This window comes from Engystomops pustulosus, chromosome 2 (assembly GCF_040894005.1).
Source record: "Engystomops pustulosus chromosome 2, aEngPut4.maternal, whole genome shotgun sequence".
NCBI classification, from domain to species: domain Eukaryota; kingdom Metazoa; phylum Chordata; class Amphibia; order Anura; family Leptodactylidae; genus Engystomops; species Engystomops pustulosus.
Window position 1 is genome coordinate 121,809,089 of NC_092412.1, and position 24,181 is coordinate 121,833,269.

At 39.8% G+C, this 24,181-nt stretch overlaps 1 protein-coding gene across 1 annotated transcript in view; it reads right to left on the reverse strand.

Moving 5' to 3' along the window:
- Positions 1 to 24,181, reverse strand: part of LOC140118364 (S-adenosyl-L-methionine-dependent tRNA 4-demethylwyosine synthase TYW1-like) — a 117,003-nt gene that overhangs the window by 46,512 nt on the left and 46,310 nt on the right. Inside the window, exons 9-12 of the mRNA XM_072136201.1 lie at positions 10,255 to 10,307; positions 9,441 to 9,559; positions 4,254 to 4,363; positions 77 to 254 (exon numbers count right to left, since the gene is read on the reverse strand). Coding sequence (XP_071992302.1) covers positions 77 to 254; positions 4,254 to 4,363; positions 9,441 to 9,559; positions 10,255 to 10,307 — 460 coding nt within the window. The remainder of the gene's footprint in view (positions 1 to 76; positions 255 to 4,253; positions 4,364 to 9,440; positions 9,560 to 10,254; positions 10,308 to 24,181) is intronic.

The window sequence follows — 24,181 nt, forward strand, 5'->3', positions numbered from 1 at the left end:
AACTGCTCCCTGATGGAGGATATTCCCCCTGCACATTAAATATCAATCATGTAAAAGCGGGTAGTAGAATACATACCTTATTTCTTCTGGGAATTGTGCATTTGTGACTAGAAAACTAGAGATTTCCCTGTGATGCAGTAACTTTAGAAACCTGTTGATCTCAGGATACATAATAGGTTCTCCCACTAAAGACAGTGCGCAGTGCTTAACGGCCATGCCTTCCTCAAATCGATCAGCTTTCACACCAGGCACCCCTGCAGGAAGAGAAGGAACAGTAGCACTAGACCTCTTAGTCCGTGATTGGTAGATATCTTTATAAGCACAAACACCCCACCAGAAAGAGCAAAGAAAAAAAATCAAGCATGATAAACCAGGGACACCGACTCATAGACCCAGGCACTGTGGTCATTTTCTTAAAACATGTTACTAATGGCCTCCTTCCTTCTAAACTTTGATAATTATGCTAAAGAGCCTGCACGGCTCTGAGGGTGTTACCAGAGCCCCCGTGCTGTAGTTTGACATGCTGTTACTGTGTGCAGGTGCACTTTCCCCTCTCTCTGCCTGTTGTAAATCTAAACAGTGTAACCACCTGTAAAGATACAACATGGAGGGGCTCTGGTAAAGCACCATGAAAGCCCTTCTGGCTCTTTAGCATCATTTTAAAAGTTGATTTCAGGAGGAAGGAGGCCACGGATAACAAATATAAGATTAACCCAATTATAGTGCCTGGTTCTATGAGTACGTTTACCAAACTTTGATGGTAGATTTCTTTAACAAAAACTGTTGAAACGTTATTGAAAGAATTAAAGGTGTTTTTATACTTTTAGTGAAAATATTATTTTATTGCTTTTAATGTATTCAAACAGTAAAAATCCTTACGAGAGTCCCGCTGATGCAGCTTTAAAGGCTGTTACAGTGTACAAGAACTTTCCCCCTCACATTGTGTGGAAGAGGGAGGGCAAGGCCAGTGTAACAGCCTGTGAAGCTACAGCATGGATGGCGCCAGAGACCTTCCGGTCTGATTTTAGACGGGAGTCGACAAAGGATAACAAATCTAAAACACATCATGATGGATTTTGATGGTAGTATAACAATTAAAAACAGCTCTATGGCAGGACTTCAATTCTTATACAGAGAATACAATAAAGGAAAAAATATTAGTTATTGACTAAACTGGTGGTCACTTACTACTGAAACTGGGAGATGGTCTTATATGTACACAACAAGGAACTAAAAGTTCTATAGTGAGATCAGTAAATAAATAGTCAAGTCCATTTTTTTTTAGATCTTCCACGTTATAATATTATATTTGACTGTTCTCTTAAAACTGTGACAGATTACAATTTGAATGCACATAAAGCTGAAGACTGTAATGAAATATTAGAGCTAACCATGACATATCAATTCCTGCAGTATAAATAGTAAGTAATAGCAGTAATGGAAAGAATTGATTCATAAATGACAACCATGTAAAAGCAATTTATAAATAAACTAAAGAAAAATAAAAACACCCCAGGTTGTATCAGGAATACGTAGTATGCTGACAATTTCCACTCCACTACTGTAATAATAATGAAACATGGGGCTATCTAGGATTATAAAACTGTGCTGTTTTCCAAGCATTATAAGGAGTTTTAATAATAGTTACCATCTATGAACACGCATAGCACTTGTTTTGTTTGTTTTTTTAAAAGGTAGATAACATACCCCCCAAAGAATGTAAGATTTAAGGAGAATATTTTTTTTTCCTCCGCTAGGTCTGCTAGAAAAATTATAATTCATTTTTGTTTTTATTTTTAAAACTTGCATTTCTTTTACCTACTGTAGAGAGTGTACAACAGCCATCAATGATACAATGTATGCACTTCAAGGTTCTCTTAAAACTTAATATTCTTTTAAAAGTATCCAAGATCCATACTTCAAATAAGCTAAACCTGTCCAAAGTCCAGTTTAAGTTGCACAACTACCACATAGAAACAGATGGAAGGGGCTGCCATGAATTTCCGTCAGTGTCTGCAGGCTAGAGACCAAGAAGCATTGCTAAGGTGGACTGGGAATAAAGAGCAAGCGGAGGTAAAAAAAATCACTCGGAAAGTCCAATCAATTATCTAGTTTCTGCAACCAAACCAAGTATCTAGTCAATAAGATAGTGTTCATCTGTTACACTAATGTACATCTCAGTGACAATTATTAATATCCCTAACAGGCTAGAAGAGCCCCTCAGGAAGTAAGTTATCCAATTTCACAAACCAGCGAAAGGCAGATCCCAGAACAGTTACATTCTTTATGGCTGTACAGTCATGCCATTGCAGATTTGTGGCTCTGCACTGTCATCGTCTACTCCAGGGAGATTTCTCTGCGTTATTCTTAAAAGCCAGCACACACAAACCAATTCCTCTGCATGCAGAGCAGGCCCTGTAATCAACTTGATTTACATAATTCATTATTCCTAACCAACAGCTCCAAAATTAATTAACTATAATCCTGCTGGAAAATACTAAGATTTTAGAACCGTTTAATGGACTGAAGTGAGGAGCAGGCACCACTCCTGATACATCCGCTACAACTAGCAGTACAGAGACACTACATTGTGCAGTTCCTCTCATGCTCCTAGGTTATGAATAACCGGACAACTGGGCATTGCCTCTCTCTTTATAAAATACATATATAGTCTTATATGGTCAGCATCAGGATACATCCCAACACATTAATACATACTTCATAAATTATAAACTTCTGCATTTTAAATTTGTTATTATATTGTGTGACCGGAACCCAATAACTTCTTAGTCTTTCATCCTTATTTCAGATACATGTGAGTTCTTATTCCACACCTAGGATCCCTTGGTATATTTACAGACCAATCCGACCAAAAACGCTTCAGATGAAAATAAGGCACCATTCAGACACGGAACTGCTATAGTATTCTCCTAGTCCTCAAAAATCTCTTTGTGGTAAATTCCGCTATGCAGAGAAAATACACAAGGACATAGTGTAGACCTTTCCAAAAAGGTCAAATATTTTAATATCTGTACTACTCACATAAAAAGTTAAAATGCGCATATAATTTCCACAAGGAGACCCAAGTCACTGCCTGACCCTGAGTTTCGCCTTGCATGCCCCGGAAGAAGCTGCCAAGCGAAACCCAGGGTCAGGCAGTTATCAGCTAAAGAAAAATACAGGTTTTTTTTCTTATGATCGTTATTCCGTTACTATTGCATTGCCATATATACAGGACAATGTTATTTTTCTTGATTTCCAACTACAGCTTGGTCACACAGGTTTGCACATTTATGAGAGTGAGGAGGAAACAGCAAGTGTAATGAAGCAGTGATGGAAGACTGCACTATTAACTACAAGTTGGAAGTGATTTAGTGCTTCCAGCCAAACTCTGAATTCATCATATAAAATTGTTCTAGCAAATGCAAACAAAACTCTTCTGCTGTACACGGTTTCATTTCCTTTACTTGCATGTATCTGTTTTACATTAACAAAAAAAGTCAGGTTACCTCAAAAAATGCCTGAGAAGAGGCATTACTAACCCTTTAAATCTAGTGATTCCAGAGTTTCTTGCTAGCACAAATCACTACTGAGGTCAGCGATTGGCTACAAGAAGTCATGTGAACAATGCGCACGGAGTAATTGCCAGAGGACAGACCTTGGCACGTGTGAAAAAAGGTGAGGTTATGAGTCCGATTTGGAGACTTTCAAGTCTTTTGTGAAAGCATGCCAATGACGTGCCTAGGAGAGCAAATGCTACACCTGGATGACATCAGGTCACACAGGAACAAGAAGACAAATTCCTTGTTGGATACAAATCCATTTCGGGAGGTGCAGAAGAAAAATTGAGTCCCCTATGAATGCTTCATGTGGCAAACTATAGCATGTTTAATACACCAAATTGATCACTTGTGCTCATAAATGGCTTGTAGGTAGAAAGAGTATACTATCCTAACATATGTAGATATAATAAAGGATGGGATCGATGTTCTGTAAGTGTTGACTAGCCATACTTCAGTACACATAATGCAGCCCTTGCTAGGGTTACACCACCAGAATACTGCAGCAATAAAGGTTATGTTTTATGGGCATGGTATATGGCTTGCAATTGCAAAGTGTTTCAGATTCTGAATAGTTTGCTAATTTTTGGACCAATTCATGAATATTGAATTGGCCTTTATAACAGCCATCTCATCATAACAAATCCACATGTAACTAACCTCTATAGATAACCATTATGATCATCATCTTACCTCTAAATTGTTTGATCATGTTCTGGTGATTTTCAATGGCTTCCCGTAAAATCATCTCTGGCTCATCCATCTTCCACCTCCATTCAGTTCCCACAGGATTGGTATGATGTCTGTGAGACAATGACAGTTAAAATTACATTATGTGACAAATCACATGACCAGAGACAGATTTCTATCCACTGAAAGTAAACAATGAAGCCATCATAGAATGACAGCAAGCAGAGATCTAGAAAAAGGGAAGAATTAACACAGAAAGTATGTTGGCAAATTGTACAACTTTTCATTACATGAAAATAAAATTCCTGAAAGTCGACAACCCCTTTAAAGGAAACCTACCATCAAAGATCTACCCAATAAGGTAGATCCGATATTAGATTCCTTTACTAGGAATAAGTCCTATATTTTTAATTTCAAAATCTTGAGTGGCCGACATCTTGATAAAAAGTGCATGTTGTATATATGCAAATTACATGGAGACTACTGGAGCATGGGGTAGCTGCGCCATGGAGGGAACGCCAAGCCCCACTAGTCTCTCTACCCCATCTTGAACGAGCAGTTTGCTGGAGCTGCCCTAACAAACCCGTGAAGCGCATGTGCAGACTCATCGGCTTCCCGGACGTGTGCTTAAGATAGGGTAGGAGGGCTACAACGAGGCTACTTGGGCTTGGAGTTCCGCTCCATGGCACGGCTACTCCACACCCCAGTAGCCTCTTCATGTAATTTGCAGATATACACAAAGCTAAAAACTTTTTAAATGGACACTCAAGATTTTGAAATGAAAAGTATAGGACTTGTCCCTAAAGGAACCTGCCATCAAATCTACCTTATTAGGTAGATCCATGGTGGTAGGTTTCCTTTAAGAAAAAAAAAACACAAAAACCTCATTCAAGTGAATTGGATGAAGTATGTGGTTCTGCTGTGTGAACCAGTGTAAACCCCTGAAAAGTGTGCAGTACTCAAACAACCACTATAGCTTGATGGCAGGGATGCTGAAAGACCCAGCATTATTGGATTTGGTCAATATGCTAAGGGGAGCTGACCTGTATGTAATATCATAATCCAAGCATCTATTAGTGAATCATGTGCCAATAATTAAGAAAAAATGTCCCTTTCCTCTGTCTTCATGGAGACGCATATAATTTGCCTTGGTCATATAAATTGGACTTTGGAAAAAGGTGAATCAGTATGAAGGCTGGTTGGGAAACAGAAAATGAAAAAAAAAAAAAAAAGTCTAATAAAAATCAAGCCAATTTTTTATGCTTGATGAGCACAAAAATGTGCAAGATGAAGCCTGATATTACTTAAAATGCCTGAAAGAGCAAGTTTCTCAATCTTCAGATCTGATCATCTTAATTAAAGGCAAGGACTATGATGATTAAAAAGAAATGATAGATTATTGCAGGCTCAACAAAAAGTGCACTCATTTCAACTCAGGTTTTAAGTCAATACTTAAAACTTGTCTCAAACTGGAAGCACTGTAGAAAGCAATGAAAGACTGTTGAAAGATAAAATTGAAGAACAATAAGACATTCTTCTCATTGCCGCAGCCATCCATGTATTAATCAATGTGTCCTACAAGTGAACTATTGGTTTTTCTTAGCAGATTAGATATTTTTACAGCACTCCCCTAGAATTATGATTAGCAACTAGGCTTTCTGCAACTTAAGGCCTATGAAAAACATTGCAGTGCGCGGCATTCATTGCCGGTTACTTGAAATATGCCCTGCAGCTACTGTCAAACCTGGAGGTAACTAACAGGGAGTGAATTATTTATAGGGTCCTAGCATCTCAATATCAATATGTTAAAAATTATTCATGCTTTCTGCTGGAACTAAGCCAACTTCAAGAATGTGTCAAAAAACAAAACAAAAAAACATTTTTGGCTGGAATCAGCAAGAGGTAGAGGTAACAGGTCAAGCTCACGTGTGTAAAATGTCATGTACAAAATTTTGACATCGACTTGGAACAGACATATTACTTTATTGTACTGAAAGGGGTTTTGAGACCAGAAAAAAAAAAAAAAAAAACGGACGACTTATCCTAATAATAGCACCCACTTTATCTGGTATTTAGCACCTATCACCCAGAACTTCCAATAGCTCAACAGTTCTCAGCAGCTGATAAAGAATGTAGCAAAGCTTTCAAAAATGAGAATTTCTTATTAGGAAACACATATTGAATCAACAGTGGGCAAAGGTGTAAATTTTGGTAAAACAAAGCCACAACAGGTGGGCAACCCTATATTACAGTGGAAGGGGGAAGCATTTAGTCAGCCACCAATTGTACAAGTTCTCCCACTTTAAAAGATGAGTGGCCTGTGACATCATAGGTAGACCTCAACTTTGAGATAACAAATCCAGAAAATCCCATTATCTGATTTTTGAAGAACTTATTTGAAATTTATGGTGGAAAATAAGTATTTTGTTACCTACAAACATAGTTACAGGTCTGTGAGAGCTAGAAATCTACTTCTTTAACCCCTTCCCGCCGCAGCCCTTTTTCATTTTTACATTTTCATTTTTCGCCCCCACCTTCAAAAATCTATAACTTTTTTAAATTTTCGTGGAACTGAGTTGTGTATGGGCATATTTTCTGCATAACAAATTACAGTTCAAAATGGTGGTATTTAATATTCCATGCCGTGTAATGGATGCGGGGGAAAATAAACGCAGTGAAATTGCTAAAGAAAAAAAACGCATTCGTGGCGTATTCTTGTGGGCTTGGATTTTACGGATTTCACTGTATGCCCCAAATGACACGTCTACTTTATTCTTTGGGTCGGTACGATTACGGGGATACCAAATTTGTATAGGATTTATAATGTTTTCATACATTTACAAAAATTAAAACCTCCTGTACAAAAAAAAAAAAAAATTGGGGATTTTGCCATCTGCATTTTTGCGCTAATAACTTTTTTATACTTTGGTGTACGGAGCTTTGGGAGGTGTCTTTTTTGCGGCTTTTCAATGTTATCATTTTAGCACTGTACGACCTTTTGATCACTTTTTATAGAATTTTTTTTTTTTTTTTAATGTCAAAAGTGCCATTTTCGACTTTGGTCGCTATTTTCTGTTACGGGGTTAAATGCAGTGAAAAACAGTTATTATATTTTGATAGATTAGGCAACAATGCATCCGAAAATGCCCAATGTGTTTATGATTTTTACTGTTTACTTATATCAGTTCTAGGGAAAGGGGGGTGATTTGAGTTTTTAGGGTTTTTTTATTATATATATATATTTTTTTTTTTTTTACTATTTTTCAGACTCCCTTGGGTACTTTAGGTTGTCTGTATGGTTTTATCATATACCGCCATACTACAGTATGGCAGTATATGGGGATTTTCCTCCTCACATTGATAGCACATTGAAATGAATGGGTTAACACAAAGCAGCCTCGGGTCTTCGGAAAAACCGAGGCCGTCATGGCGACGAATCGGCGCTCCCAGTCACGTCACGTGTGCCACCATCTCTTTGAAGCTGCTGGCAGCTTCGCCGATGGCGATCAGCGCAAAAACACCTGCAACCGGTACTGGCACTGATCGCATGTTTTGCCGGTAAGCCTTTGCTGCGATATGCAGCAAAGACTTACCGGTTATGGAGAGGTCTTTAGACTTAAGGAAAACGTTTGACCCAGAGATCATGTTAACACCTGTACAAGCCTCATAGATTCACGTACAGGCAAATGTACCCCTTTAAAAAAGCTCCATGTGTATAAATTCTCTCTGGATCCCGCTTCCGGGCGGCCACGGCCACCCATCCTTGTTCACAGCACTGTGTATGCAGGCCTGATGGTTGTTGGGTCCGGCCGGAAGCTGAATTCAGCACTGCTCCGGTGGCCATGTTTGTTTACTTGGCGCACGGACCTGAGCAACAGCAGAACGGGACATGAGGAGGGCATCGGAACATCTTTTTTTTAAGCAGCCCCCTTCTGGCCACCTTTTGCTTTTTTCATAACTCTCGGACAACCCCTTTAAGCCACATGAACACGAGTGCATTTTGCTAACCACAAACAGGTTTTGTCCCATTGTTTGTATGGACATCAGTGAGGTAAGTGGCACTCACCCCACCAATGTCAGATGTGCCATAAAGTGACTGCGCAGGATGCAAATGCTGCAGGTCGTATTCCTACCATTTTTGCATGTATGAGGAGGTTATGCAGCAGCAGAGGCGTGTGTGTGTGTAACATTGTAAGCAGTATATTTCGGGGGGAGGTGCGGCACTTTTCTAATCTAAATCGAATAGCCTACAAACATACCTGTCTGGTGTCATGGGCAGGATCGGCTGTCACACTGACCGTCCAATCCTGTACAGTGACAGAGGACTGATATAATTGGTTCTCCGTCACTAATTCCAGGGGATCCAGTGATGACGTCATCAGGATATATGAAAGTGTGTTCACACGTGGCATTAACACATGCATTTTGTTAATGCAATGTTAACAGCCATGTAATCAGGCAAATATATGTTTCTCAACTGTTCTCATGAGTTTTAGAATGCATGCATTACTGCCACGTGTGAACACACCCTAGTAGATGCAGGGAAAAAGCCATGTGCATCCTCTCTACATGTCTGTCTCCAGATTACTGATAACAGTCATCTAAAGGGCTGATACCATTTGATCACTGCTAGAGGTCATCTTTATATCAAAACAGCAGGGAGCACATAATGTGATCTCTGCCAACTTCTGCCCCAGGTAAAAGTAATAAACAAAAGTAAATGGGAAAAAATCATTATATTAGAAAAGCCTGGTCTGGGGGCCTATATGAATTAAAATTTATTACCATTATACACTCCTATGGAATATTTACAGACAATATCATACTCCTCCTCGGCTTAAAATACTTCTATAAAAATGGAAAGAAGAATTTTTACACTCCTACAAAAAAAAAATATTAGTGCCACCTCTGGTTTGACCTCTGTTAAACATCCTTTGTTGGCAAGGACAAAGTATTGGGATGAACTTTTGTTATTGACCAAATACAGATTTTCCATCATAATTTACAAATTGATTAAAAAAATGTGATTTTCTGGATTTGTTTTCATATTTTGTAGTTGAGGTTCTACTGATGATGTCAATTGCAGGACTCGCACATAATAAACCCCCCCCCCCCCACACCATAACTGCCTGATAAAGACATTATTCAGAATAATATAACACATGTGTAAGTGTAATGGGCAAGTATTACCTCCAGCAGAAAACACATTTGTTAGCACAAGCCAGACTTGGAGTAGTTTCCATACATCTGTGACTTTCAATGCCATAAAACGTATGTTTGTAACAACCACCTCTTCCTCGTAGCATGGACTAGGAAAGAAAAAAAATATTCTTCATTTTTCATCCTTACAGTTAGAATTTGGTCCTGAGAAAACAGTCTATTAGGATGTTTAGTGAAAATCTACCTTGAAAGCGTTACCTGCCCTGTTCTGTAAATGTCTGTTATACAAAAGCGGTCTTCATCCTCTGCAATATGCAGCAAAAGCCCACCTTTGTAAGGAGTGGGCTCAGCCTGCAGCAGACAGGTAACGTATGCGACGTTACATGTCGGTAAGGTGTTAATCATCTAAGGTTGCATTTTCTTTTACCTTCTAAGGCCCCCCTCTTTTTTTTTTTTTTTTTTTTTAATATAAATTACTTCCCGATACATAAAATGATGTATTTTCAAAACATGACCATATTCTTTTTACGATAAATGAAATATATGTAAATATATAGAAGCATGCAGCGCAGGTAAGGTAGATATGATTCACATAAGTTGTGAACACTAACAAGGGGAGGAGCTTGTAGGAAACAGCCCAGAAAATTCAATATTGTGGCGCAGCAAACTAGACCAACTAATAAGAGATGCCAAGTACAACTCGACAGTCTTATACTGCAACAGATTATTCATTCAGCCTCAGACAATGATTAATCTAGTGGTCTAGTTCTATTCTGATATTACCATGAGAGGGTTACAACCGGCAATGAAAATATAAGAGTACACACACGAAAAAACAAATTACCTTTGTCCAGCGGCAAAGTTTAACACCTGAATGGCTTCCAATCAGTCTGTAGCCTGAAAAGAAGAAGAAAGTCGTCAAAATTTGTAATCTAGTGGATATCCACTCTTAACAGCCATTACTGGCTCGCAAGGTCAATCAATTATCTTGGCATTTTTATCTTCCCTCTTCTGAATTAAATCTGCAGAGCTCCTGGATTTATAAATGATACAAATCTCTGCTAGTTTAACGTGGCAGAGGGATCTACATAAACAAAGCAGGGGATACAGCATTATTTAACACTTATGAACGTGTCAAGATAAAAAGTTATTAGTTATGTGCCTAAATGAGTTATCAAAATTAGCATATTATTGCACAAGTTGTACAACTTATGATTCATAAGATTTACAAAAGATAATCTTCCGAAAAGTAAAAGCGATGATGAGAAAAAGAGCTGCTGGCACTTACCCGCAGCTTCATTATTTACCATAATTCATGAACAGCATGTCACGCCAATTTATATAGAGTAGATCTAATTACCAGGATGTGCATAAAAACCAACATCTGGAGGGAAGACTTCACAAGTTCTTTTATTTTACACTCTGCTGACATGCATCTTGTTAGGACAGCTTCCATAAGAATAAAAAGTAGTTCAGGAAACCTGTACCCCCTCCCCCATGTAGCCATTAGCCGACCCCCTGCGTGTAGCAAATCTCCATTGCCTCACGTCTGCAGTAGGTGGCGCTGGAAGAGGAGAGCTAGCAGAGAGGACTCAATACAGTTTTCTGGCAGGGAGCAAGCTATACTTTTAATATCTTTAAAACAGGAGTAGAACCAATTATGTTTATTGGAAATGTAGATTTGGAATTAGCATTAAAAGGCTATGGGAACCTGACATTAGGTAAAAAAGTTTGTCCTGATGACAGGGTCCGTTTAAAAAAAAAATAAATAAAAAATAACACAAATATAACACAACTCACTGTAATAAAGGACCCAATGTTAAAATAGAAAATTATATTATAACATAAGTTTATTCTCTTTACCATGATAAAGGAAGTCTTGCACATTAGACGTGGAACAGACTTGATAATGATAGTGGTGGCATAGGTAGAAATTGCGACAACAAGCCTTACACATATTGACTATAAAGAGCAGACTCATTTCAGTTTAGGAAGAGTCCTACAGCTTTGTACAATAACCCCAATGAAAATGTGAATGTTTCTAAGATATCAGCAGATTTCTAAGATAATCAGCAGATTTCCATTGGTTGGAGAATGTAGGAACCATAAATATATTTTTGGATACAAATGCAAAAAACTATATCCGACCATAACTAAACAAACCTTCTCTATGGTGAACATTAGCAGATCAAGTCAGATCTAATATTGACACTAGTCAATCAATGCCAGTTTCTTTTCTTTACCGACCAAAACTTTTGAGATGAATTTGATATTCATTCAGTCGTAAAGCAGATAATTAGAAAAGTGTCTGTACAGTGAAATAATGAATAGTAAGGAGCTGATTAGAGACATTCAACAGACTTCATTAGAGTTGTTCCATACTTTCCTTAATTAACAAGAATGTGGTAAAGTGTCTGTTAGAGCAATTCAGTTACCCATGATTAAATAGAGGAGGGGTAAGTGTTCATTAAAGAAATAAAATCAATACTAAACCACCATCCACAGAACTACTGCTCCGCTGCCAATTAAAAAAAAAACAAAACAAAAAAACAAACAAACAACCTTATTAACCCCTAAACGACCAGGCCCTTTTTCATTTTCATTTTTCACTCCCCACCTACAAAAATCCATAACTATTTTTTCTTCCCCACCTAAAGAGCTGCGTGGGGGATTTTTTCCTGTGTAACAAACTGCACTTCATAGTGACAGTATTTAATATTCCATGCCATGTACAGGGAATGCTCAGTACGATCACGGGGACATGAAATTTATATAGGATTTATAATATTTTCATACATTACAAAAATTAAAACCTCCTTTCAAAAAAAACAAACCCTTCATGTTGCCGTTTTCTGGCACTAATAACTTTTTCATACTTCAGTGTGGTATCATTTTTGCAACTTTTGATGACGTTTTTCAATGCTACCATTTTGAAGACTGTACAGCCTTTTGATCACTTTTTATAGGGCCTGGCACATGTCTCGTATCTTCTTGGACATATTCGGAGACCTTGGTTGAGGAGTCCTTCCTGTCATTCAAAGGAGGCCTATCAATCGATTTGTGTTATAGGCCTGTAGGAAACGCACTTTGTAATCGCTACAGCACATCTACTTCATAGGGTATGGATTTTGCATGAATTTCATGATTCCTATGGCAGCAGGTTTAGCTTATTAAGTAATGGAATGGTAGAGTTGATGTCATCGGATCCAGTGGAGTGGTATGTAGTAGAGTAATGCCAGCTCTACAGATGGAACGGTACTTTAGTGGATCTGTACATTCCAACTCCAGCGTGCCACTTAGGTCCCTATGTGAGGGGTTTGCTGCTTTGCCGAATGTTCCCTTCCTTATAATGGGGGATTTCAATATGGTGTCGGATAAAGGTATTGATAGATTCATGAGGAGAGGTTGTTGGGAAGATATGGCACATAACATGCACATGTTTGGGTCATGCTCAGCTCTTGGACCGTTGGCAAAAGCAATATGTTTAGTTGATGAGGTGTTTGGAATAAGGGACTCATGTGACCCCAAATTATGTGTGGGTTGTGGGGGAATTGGAAATACCCCAGATAGAGCAGTTAGCCTTGGCCAAGGTTCTTTATCAAGCAAATAAATCCATGAATATGCAAGTGTGTGAAAGAGGGGCTATGATTGTATGGCGTTAGGGCCTATTCTGGGAAGAATGAGGGGATGGGGGACTTTGAGGGAAGGGAAGAGGGGTTGCTTTACAAATATTGTATTATTCATCGAGCTTCAGCTGTATGAGAGCTTAATATATGTATATTCTGGCAATAATAACCAACTGATTTAGAAAGAAAAAAAAAAAAAAACATTTTTGTCCTTAAACAATCCTCTGAAATTAGAAAATGTTACTAATAAAACAGAGGTCTGTGCATCATTCATGACCTTCGTTTTAACTAGGCCCTTATTTGCAAAGGTATCTTTAACCCCTTAACGCTCAGCGTCCGATATATCGGACGCTGAGCTCAATGACTTAGCGCTCAGCGTCCGATATATCGAACGCTGAGCCCATGCCGGTTCAGCTCAAGATCTGAGCCGAACCGGCATCGGGAAACACGGGGTGCCGGCTGTAACTAATAGCCGGCACCCCAGTGTAACACCCGAGATCGGAGTTGACTCCGATCGCGGGTGCTTAACCCGTTAAATGCCGCGGTCAGCGCGACCGCGGCATCTAACATGCCTCTGGGGGGTCTTTCCCCCACGATCGCCCCCCCCCCGAACCGTTTTCGGGGGGCGCCGATCGTTGCTATAGTAACTCTGGGGTCCGATCTGGACCCCAGAGTTACTTGCTAGAATTGCCAGTAAGATGGCGTCTGTGACGTCATCTTACTGGCACAGTGCCAGCCTATGCAAGTGTATATAGGCTGACACTGATAATACTCTGCAATACATGAGTATTGCAGAATATTATCATGAAGAAGCAATCAGAAGATTGCTTCTTCATGTCCCATGGTATAAAAGTGAAAAAGTAAAAAAAAAAATGTTATTCAATAAAAAAATAAAGTAATAAATCACTAAAAATGCCCCAAACCCCCAAAACATATAAAGAGACATATAACTAAAAAAAAAGTCTAAATCATAACACAAACCCCACATATATAGTATCACCGCGTCCGTAACAACCCGTAGAATAAAAGTAAATCATTATTGAACCCCCACGATAAACGCCGTAAAAAAAAACTGCTATAAACCTTCCAAAAATTATGATTTTTAGCTATTCAATCCCACAAAAAATGCTATAAAATGCGATCAAAAAACCATGTGTACTCCGACATGATACTGGTGCAAATTACAACATGTCCCGCAAAAAATAAGCCATCAACCAGCTCCGTAGCCAAAAAAGTAACAATGTTATGCCACTTGGAAGACGGCAATACATAAATGATAGATTTTTCCCCACATTAGGGTTTTGTTTGACAAATTTAGTAAAACGTAAGAAAATATATTCAAGTCTGGTATCCCCGTAATCGTATCGACCCATAGAATAAAGATAACATGATTATTAGTCTATACGGTGAACACCAAAAAAAAAAAAAGAGTAAAAAATCCAGTACAGAATTGATGCTTTTCTACTCCTGCCCTCAAAAAAAGTTCCTAAATTTTCAACAATAGGTGATACCAACACCAAAATGGTAACAATGGAAAAAGCATCTCATCGCGCAAAAAAAATGGCATCACATTGCCCCAATAACGCAAAAGCGAAAATTTTATAGCCTTCAAAAGGGGCCAATGAGGAAACTAAAATCCTGGCAGCTGCAGGGCGCTCCTTCCCTTCTGCGCCTCGCTGTGCGCCCATAAAACAAGTCACAGCCACATGTGGGGGGGTCTTTGTACTCAGGAGAAATTGCAGAACAAATTGTATGGTGGGTTTTCTCTTTTTATATTTTGGAAATGTGTAAATTTTAGGGCTAAATGAACGTATAAGGGAACAATTTGACCATTCTAAATTTCACCTCCATTTTGATTCAATTACTATGAAGATCTCAAGGGGTTAACAATCTTCGTAAAAGCTGTTTCTGATAGCTTGAGGGGTGCAGATTTGAAAATGGGTTGGTTATATAGGGGGTTTTGATGCTAAATATGTAAAATTTCATTCCAAACTGTATTTATCCCCAAAATAGTCAATTCTGAAAATCCGGAAAAGCGATATTCTTTTTGTAAGCCGCGTGACATCAAAATAAATTATCCAGACATTTCAGAAATTATGAAAATGTAAAGTAGACAAATGGGAAATGTTATTCAGCAACTTATTTAGGTGGTAAATCTATCTGTCTGGAAACGCAATGATTTTGAATTTCGAAAATGGCAAATTTTTCAAAAAATTTATCATATTTTCTTTTTTTTTGTAAATAAACGCAAAACTTATCAGCCAAAATTTACCACTAAAATGAAGTACAACATGTGGGGAAAAACAATCTCAGAATCGCTTTGATAAGTAACAGTGTTCAAAAGTTATAACCATATAAAGCGACGCAGGTCAGAATCCAAAAAAATCGGGCTGAGCCTTAACCTGCAAAATGGCTGCGTCCTTAAGGGGTTAAACTTAGTTCATTGATAAACGTCAAAATAATGAGCTTAGGCTGGCACAGTATGATCAGTTAAATATCGACATTACCTGACCGCTTACAAAAAAATATATATATGCGCGCACACACAATATGATATAGCATATGTCATTTCCAGTAACCCTTTAGTAATTTAACTGGCAGAATCAGTCAGGCAGATTGACAGCGTTGTCACCAGGAGACACAATAGTGTATGGGGGCTTTTTTTTCCACAAATCCCCCCGCAGCCCTCCAGAGGCATTCTTCTGCAATTCATGAGTCCATATAGGCCAGTGATGGTGAACCTTTTAGAGAGCGAGTGCCCAAGCTACAACTAAAATCCACTTATTTACCGTGAAGTGCCAACACGACATTTTAATCAGTAATTTATTGCTACCTGTTCTACCACATCTTTCAATCGTATCAATTCCTAAGGCCACTATTATAGTTGAAAGAAGGATGGCAAATTCAGACATCATTGTAGCTTCTCTACAGGGTCTCTGTACAGGAAGAATGGTGAATCCAGCAGGATAACCTTCAAAGAGAATGCAGCCCTGGGCACACCTTCTCACATTTCCCACAGTTCCAAACAGCCAATGAAGTGTCACTTTAAAAATAGCGCTGAGAGCAGCATCTTTTAAAGGGGTAGTCTCGTCTTGGCATTCACATTCAGTTTTATTAATCTGCCATATAGATAAACATTTCTTCAATTAGATGTTATTAAAAAAATTACCTGTGTGAAGATAATTTCTCATAAATGTAGTCATATTGTCCCTTAGAAACAAGACTGTGTCCTTGAATACGGCCACGTCTGCTGGAGGGATTGCACAAAGAAACAAAACCTTTTTGTATATGAAATGTCCGGGAGTTACTGCATGTACCACCGCCGTCTTGTGGTAATGATCGCTGACTCCAGGTGGTCAGGCAGGACTCTATAGCGCAAGTCCGGCCATTACTGCCAAAATGTGAGGTGGTCGTATCCAAGGAAGCTATCTTGTTTCTAAGGGACAACATGGCTATGTTAATGAGAAATTATTTTTCACACAGGAACTTTTTTTTTTAATAACATCCAATTGAAGAAATGTTTACACATGGCAAAATCATTTAATTACTGGTGAATGCCCAGATGGGAATACCCCTTTAAGTTGCCTGGGACTGCAGGAAGATATGGTGGATTTGTTTCTGTCTGGTGAGCTCTGTCCTGGGGTGATAACCTGAGTGCCACCTCTGGCACCCGTGCCATAGGTTCACCACCACTGATATAGGCCATTTATGACTCTGGCCTAATAGCCGACCGGATCCCCGACCTTGAGAAGCGGACGTACATGGTGTCCGAGTATCATCAGCCGGAGCGGAAGGGGGGGTCCTCCTCCTGGTTAGCTCCAGCCTCCTAATCTAGCTACAAAAGGAGCCAAAAATAGCTCATATTTCCCATGGGTGTCACTGTTGGGCCAGAGACATTTCCATGAAGCCTCAATAGTGCTGGTTACTGGCCTACTTGTCCTAAGAAACCACGGCTTCAAGAAGGAACCCTGCCCAATTTGGAAGCCCACAAGCGACCTCCCAAAAGGTCCACCATTGTTCAGAGTGTTTTTTCCCCTGCATCAGGTCATCCTGAGACCCTCACTGAAATCTCCAGATCTGAGTGTGCCACCTGATAAAGGCGAGATTATCAAGTCCTGGTCCTCACCTTACATCTTGGTCCTGCCTCCGGAACCAACCTACCCCAGCCCACACGGCAACCCAAAGTTAAGCCAACATCAGTACAGTGGGCCAGCCACCCCTGCCCCTCCTATTGCTCAAGCTTTAGGCAGACTGCCATTAAGAGGAATTTCGAAACTGCAGAGTTTTGTTGCCCTGGCCGACAGAGGGCTCAAGTCTGCAATCCTTGTTCAGCGTCTTGTTTCAATCTTCCCCTACCCCTCCTATGCGATTTCAAAGGCTACAAGTAAGAACACTTTGAATTTTTTTTTTTTTTTACAAAAAAAGTTAGATTCTTAAAAAAGAAATCACCGTTCCCAAAACGTCAGCATCAGGGAGCCCAACCGCCTTCTGGTGGCACTCCTAAAGCCTGCCACTCAGACAGTTATATAGACACGAGAGTCTCACAAATTCACCTTTTACAAATCTCACAAAAGTTTATGCAAAAGATTGAAAAAGCACTATTAAGAAAGACGACAAGCAAACAGAGAGTACAGTCAAACAATTGAAAGAAACCCAATCATAATTGCTAACATTCAACTCCAGTCTCCTCACTGACAAGCTCACCCACAAAGCATGTTCTTATGCTGAAAACTAGGACAACAGGGGCAGAAGGAACAATTTGTGCCTCAAAAGGGGTGACTGAGTTGATTCCCCCATCAGAGGTCCTGACCTTTACCCTGAATATGTTCAAGCCGCCTCGTTAACAATAGAGAGAACACATACAGCCCTGCAACCTAAGCCCAAAGAGGGAGACCCTCCAAAAGATACCATTTGCAAGTTCCTCAAAAAGCAAGTGGGAGCAAATTCATCAATGAGAGACGCATATTTTCCGCTTTTAAGAAGTCTATCCCCGTTCAATCCAAGCAAGAGGCTTTTGCCATAACCTGTGGCTGATATTCTACACTCAAATAAGATCCCTTCTAAATGGCCTTTTCCCTTTGGCCCTGCAACTCATACATAGACCCGATGACCTTCATCCTCTTTGTGACAAACTTGGACTCAATCCTCATCAGATTCTAAATGAGTAGCAGATCACAGGCATTGCTCCACTGCACTACATACGCTCTTCATTCTTCGTAGAAACAGGTCTCCCTTAAAGGACAGCCAACCTGATGATTCCAATGTTCATCTTTTAGGTTACTTTGGAATATGCAAGAAAATAAAAGTTTAATTTGCAGAGTTTGCTTGTTTGTGCATTGTTGGTATCTCTTAAGCATTTACACAATACTCCCAGTTCTGGAGATCCTGGGGTCACCCTGAGGGCTATGCTGGAATACGCCCAGTCCGACTCGCTGGATTCTCTGCCTGGTTTCCAGGCAGAGAATCAAAGTTCATTTTCTCCACTTGTGACCATTGATCGTGCAAGTTAAAACAGAAGGGTGCCCTTAGGCTCTAAGGGCTCTATAGGAACCTGTCAAAGGCAAATTTTTTCAAACAGTTTCCCATTAAGGAGATCAAAACCCCACTTGACAAAATAGTCATGCCCCAGAGAATTAATTCTCAAATTTCTACAGTTCATGCAACCTACAACTAAGCAAGAGCAAAGCTTTTTTTAGGAAATCCAAAATCAGCTCCTTCGTAGACTCCCTTCACCTTCCAAAGCTGTCTGATAGCAAAAATGACTCCCTACTCTGACCCTTCACCCACAAAGAACTGGATTCAGCAATATCAGGCCTGGTTTCTGGCAAAAGCCCTGGCCCAGATGGCCTATCTGCTATCTATTATAAGTCATTCAAGCATATTCTCATTCCCCAGATGCTCCTTACAGTTAACACTGTGCTCTTCTTCCAATTCCCCCCACCCCACAAGCCCTTATGGTACATGTTGCTCCTCCAAGATGGATATAGATATACCTTCAGGCTCCACCCCTCACAAGAGTAGGTGATGTCCTGGGCATGAATCTCCACCCATTTCGTCTGACATGCTCATGCAAACGTCATTGAACCATAAAGCCATTGGGGATGTACTGTCTATGGAGCATTCCCTTCAATAAAATTTTCTCCCACTCATCGCTTAAACCCCTCATGCGCACAACTGAAACCCAACTGGAAGGAACCAATCCGCCAGGGAGACAACTTTCAAAACCTTGGCTAGAAAAGATCTCATCGACCTCACCTACCACTAAACTACTGATTGATAATCAAAGCTAAAGCTCCTGTTATTGCAATGTTATTGCAACACAAAAGAAATGTGTGCTACACGTATGACACAGATACGGTATGGGTAAAATACATCAGTTTTCATACACATGTAAAAAGGGGCCCAAAAAGGGGCCTTTACCGAGCAATTTAGGGGGAAAAAAAAATTTGTTATCAAGCTTTTGTCAAATCAAAAATTAGCAACACATTTCATTAAACTTTAAACAGACAAACTTTTCCAATGTAGCAATATAGACCAACATTTATAGCTTGTTCATACAAATACATGGAGATGCATAACTGTAAAATTAAGCTTTTTTTTTTTTTTAAAAGAAAATTAAGTGCATTACAATTCCCTTGCAGAACTGAGCAGCTGCCTTGGGTGAAAGAGATTGATGTCAAATCATTAAAATCCCACAAGCAGGTGTTTTCTCTGGGAGGACAAAAATGACGGAAGTCGAGAATTAAATCTAAAGTAGACAAATGAAGATACGATCATAATGAGATTATAACAGCGACATAAGAGATTTTTCCTGGATTTATATTTATTACAGTGCAAAACAAATTCTCAAACCACAAACCAGGAAAACATGTGCATAATTTAAAAGGAAACTTGTGCATACATTAATTTATTTTGTCACTTGCAATGGTATAAACATCAGAGACAGTCTTTTATTACCAAAGTTGACAGATATGCGCACAGCAAACAATCCCATCACTGCTATTAGTTACACTGGGTAGAATGACATGATGTAACAGATTTTCTACTCCTGCGGGAGACAATCTTTAGGTTTCCAGCACACAGCATGTGCAGGTTCATGAGACGCAAACAACTGTCCCGTGGACCATTTTCGTCTCCAGTGTATCCTCCATGGCTAAGAACTGCTCACATGCAGATGACAATTGAAATTAAAGACTACTTCTTGGGATGCAAAGCAGAAAGAAGACTTGCTCAATCTTTTGCATCTCGGGCATTCAGCTCAAGCATACGACTGTGGAATCCATGGCATTATGCATGAGCCCAAAGACGTGAACACATATTCTAGACAAATCATTGTGTGAATGACCAATTACAGAAAGACCTTCTAAGACACTATAATTTGAACTGTACAATTTGGTTTGGTGCTTTGAAATTGGGAGTTCTCCTATGAAAAGGTCTGCAATATGTTTTTGCAAATATGTGGGTATGCAACACTTTCCCAAAATCTAGCGATGAGGAGCAGAATGGAGAATCAGGCTGTCCATTTAATGTTCCATTCTCTGTATATCAGCAGCCGAAACCAGCCGTTTTAAACAGATTGATCCTATATTAGGGACCCAGTCTGTGGCCCGTGAGGGAGATTTAGGTCTCCAAACCATTCACAGGTCCTTTTAGACCAGAGGTTTAGGGTGGTGCCACACACGGCGTTTTGAACCCGCTTTTGGTCAGTTTTTAAGCAGTCTTAAAAAACACACGCGTTTTTGAAAACACATCCGTTTTTGACCAGTTTTAATTAAGATAATTGATTAAACTTGTCAAAAACTAATGTGTTTTTAAAAACGCATGCGTTTAAAGGACTACTTAAAAACGGAACAAAAACGGGTTCAAATGCCATGTGTGGCATCACCTTCGTGTTCCAAATCACCGCTTTTTTTCCCCACCAGAACAAAGCAAAAGTTAGATTTATCTAGTCCCGCAGCTTTCAATATCTGTGCAATGATGCAACAAAAACAATGCATTACACCCTGGCTTTACTGCACAAGTGTCACAGGAGGAGCAATGAAGTCAAAAGATCACCCGATAAGAATGTAATGTGCCTTTTCTGTAGGAAGGTATAAACATTTCGTTTTTTTAACTTTTTTATTTAGGTTATCCCAAAAATCACCCTGAATGGTTATCTTTAAGCCAAAAAAAGAAACACTGAAATCACCAAACATGAGGTTCATGGTGCCACCAGGGACAATAGCAATATACTTTGGTTATTCAAATACACATACAGGCTAAAAATGGTAATGCCCTACAGGATGACAACGGGATAATTCTGTTGTAGTTTAATATGGCCTGTCCTCAAATATATTGAGATTCTGGATTTTCCCTTAAAAATTTGAAACTAACAGAGGTCCAAACTTTCAAGAATTTACAGAGTATGTGAGCCTTAACTCATTAGAGCAAACAGTAAAAGTAAAAACGTCCAAAGCAGTAAAACATTTTTGTAGTAAAATGTCATCATTAATGGTCTACCATCTTACTTTCTAAATCAAATCTTTCAGACATTAGCAGTGAACTTCAATCCTCATCCTAGGAGATAAATATAATTTCATGCATCATAAAAGGGATCTTAAAGAAGACCTGTCACCAGAATTTTACCACACTGACTAACAATGCCATCCTCCCCATATCACCTAAAATTAGCTGCCAGTGACACACAGTACCTTAAAGTGTAACCGTCATTTCAAAAAACTTTTGATATGTTGTAGGGCAGGTAATTTTAAGCCCTTTTGCAATTGGATTAGTTACCTGAATCTTGCTCCTTCCTCTTGTATTCTGCAGACTTCCTCTAGATGGCAGTGACTGCTCAGATAGCTGTTACTATGGACATTCAGACCAGGAACAGGAGACACGCCCCCATCCCCTCCCTGCTCACAGCTGATCACCTCATGGCTCAGAGCTGAAGCAGTCATGTGCAGGGAGAAGCCCAAACTAATGTAGTGACCAAGCACCTTCATCTTCTCTCTCCTCAGCTTTCCCTACACTTGTGTATAACAAATAATCCACACAGACCAACACTGCAGCTCCCCCCTCCCCCCATCACCTCACACAAGGAAGTGGCAGGAGACAATTTCCAAGTCTTCATGCTGTGTCCTCATGTGCTGTGCCCTCGTCATGTGCTGTGCCCTCGTGTCAAACAGACAGACAGTATATAGATAGACAGTAGATATACAGATAGATAGATGTAAGATAGCTCTGGTATCATTGGTCAGCAGCAGGCGCTTGTGATGAGGTGACAGGCGGCAGGCTCAGTCCCTCCATCTTGCTGATTGTAGTTTTTTTGAGAGCTGGAAACCATGGTTGCTATGGGCCAAAAAAGATACTAAATGAGGACCAAGAGGCATTTGAGGAATGATTCCCAGGGACACCTGGAGCAGAATTATGCATTTTAGTTTTTTTTGTTCAGAATGACGGTTACACTTTAATTACAGACGGTTTTCTAATATGCAAATTAGCTTTTCTTAAATCTCGAAAACTAACAGCCAAATATATAACTGCCTGTAGAGAGGAACATTAAAATATCTCTTTATTCAATTATTCTTATTAAAAAAACTTGGCGCATAACCAACAAGAGCCTTGTACAAATACAGGCTTAGGTACCTCCTAAAGAGCCAGCTGTATATCATCCACCCTAGTCTTGTATATTGGGGTAAGAAGACATAAAGGGTTTATTTCTATCACCTCGCTGGTTATAAATTGTAAGGGATTCCACCCCCATAGGAGGACCTACTGAAAGTGCAAAGAATGGAGGTAAAATGAGGATATGAACCTCTAAAGACTTCCATTAATGTGTGTAACTCTTATTACAGTGCTGTGGTATAGTGGCAACTAACGACATGGCACAGTAGTACACCTGCAATACACCTAACGCATTTCCCTGCTAATAGTCGGCGTAGCAGTTCATCAGAGGTGCATGGTGATTTGTACTAGAGCAGTGGTGGCGAACCTATGGCACTGGTGACAGAGATGGCACTCGGAGGCCTCTATGTGGGCACACGGGCTGTCTCACAGGCACAGAGTTTGCCAGACATGGCATCTTCCTGCAGTCTCCAAGTCCAAGTAGTGCCCTGCTATTTTAAAGTGACCCATCCTTGGTCCTGTCTGAAGAGTGAAAGGGTGTGGACAGGGTTGGATTGGAGCTCCAAATTTCTGGTAGCAATAAGTTTGTTACAGCCTAAATTGCTGTGTTTGCACTTTGGGAAAAGCTAGTGTTTTTTGGGGCTCATTTTGGGCACTCAATCTCTAAAAGGTTTGCCATCACTGTAATAGAGTATAGCACAATAGGAACGAGCCATGTAGTGTTAAATTCCATTAGTACTATTGACGCTCATATTCCTAGTCTCTATATGCTAACATGTCTGAGTCAGCGGAGTTACAAGATCTGAGCCCAGATTTCAAGCAAGGACGTTCTTTGTTTTAATTCATCCTCTGTCTGGCTTCTACACTCACCGGCCACTTTATTAGGTACACCTGTCCAACTGCTCGTTAACACTTAATCTCTAATCAGCCAATCACATGGCGGCAACTCAGTGCGTTTGGGCATGTAGACATGGTCAAGACAATCTCCTGCAGTTCAAACCGAGCATCAGTATAGGGAAGAAAGGTGATTTGAGTGCCTTTGAATGTGCAGCAGAAGACCACACCAGGTGCCACTCCTTTCAGCTAAGAACAGGAAACTGAGGCTACAATTTACACAAGCTCATCGAAATTGGACAGTAGAAGATTGGAAAAGCGTTGCCTGGTCTGATGAGTCTCGATTTCTGCTGCGACATTCGGATGGTAGGGTCAGAATTTGGCGTCAACAACATGAAAGCATGGATCCATCCTGCCTTGTATCAACGGTTCAGGCTGGTGGTGGTGGTGTCATGGTGTGGGGAATATTTTCTTGGCACTCTTTGGCCCCTTGGTACCAAATTGAGCATCGTTGCAACACCACAGCCTACCTGAGTATTGTTGCTGACCATGTCCATCCCTTTATGACCACAATGTACCCAACATCTGATGGCTACTTTCAGCAGTATAATGCGCCATGTCATAAAGCTGGAATCATCTCAGACTGGTTTCTTGAACATGACAATGAGTTCACTGTACTCAAATGGCCTCCACAGTCACCAGATC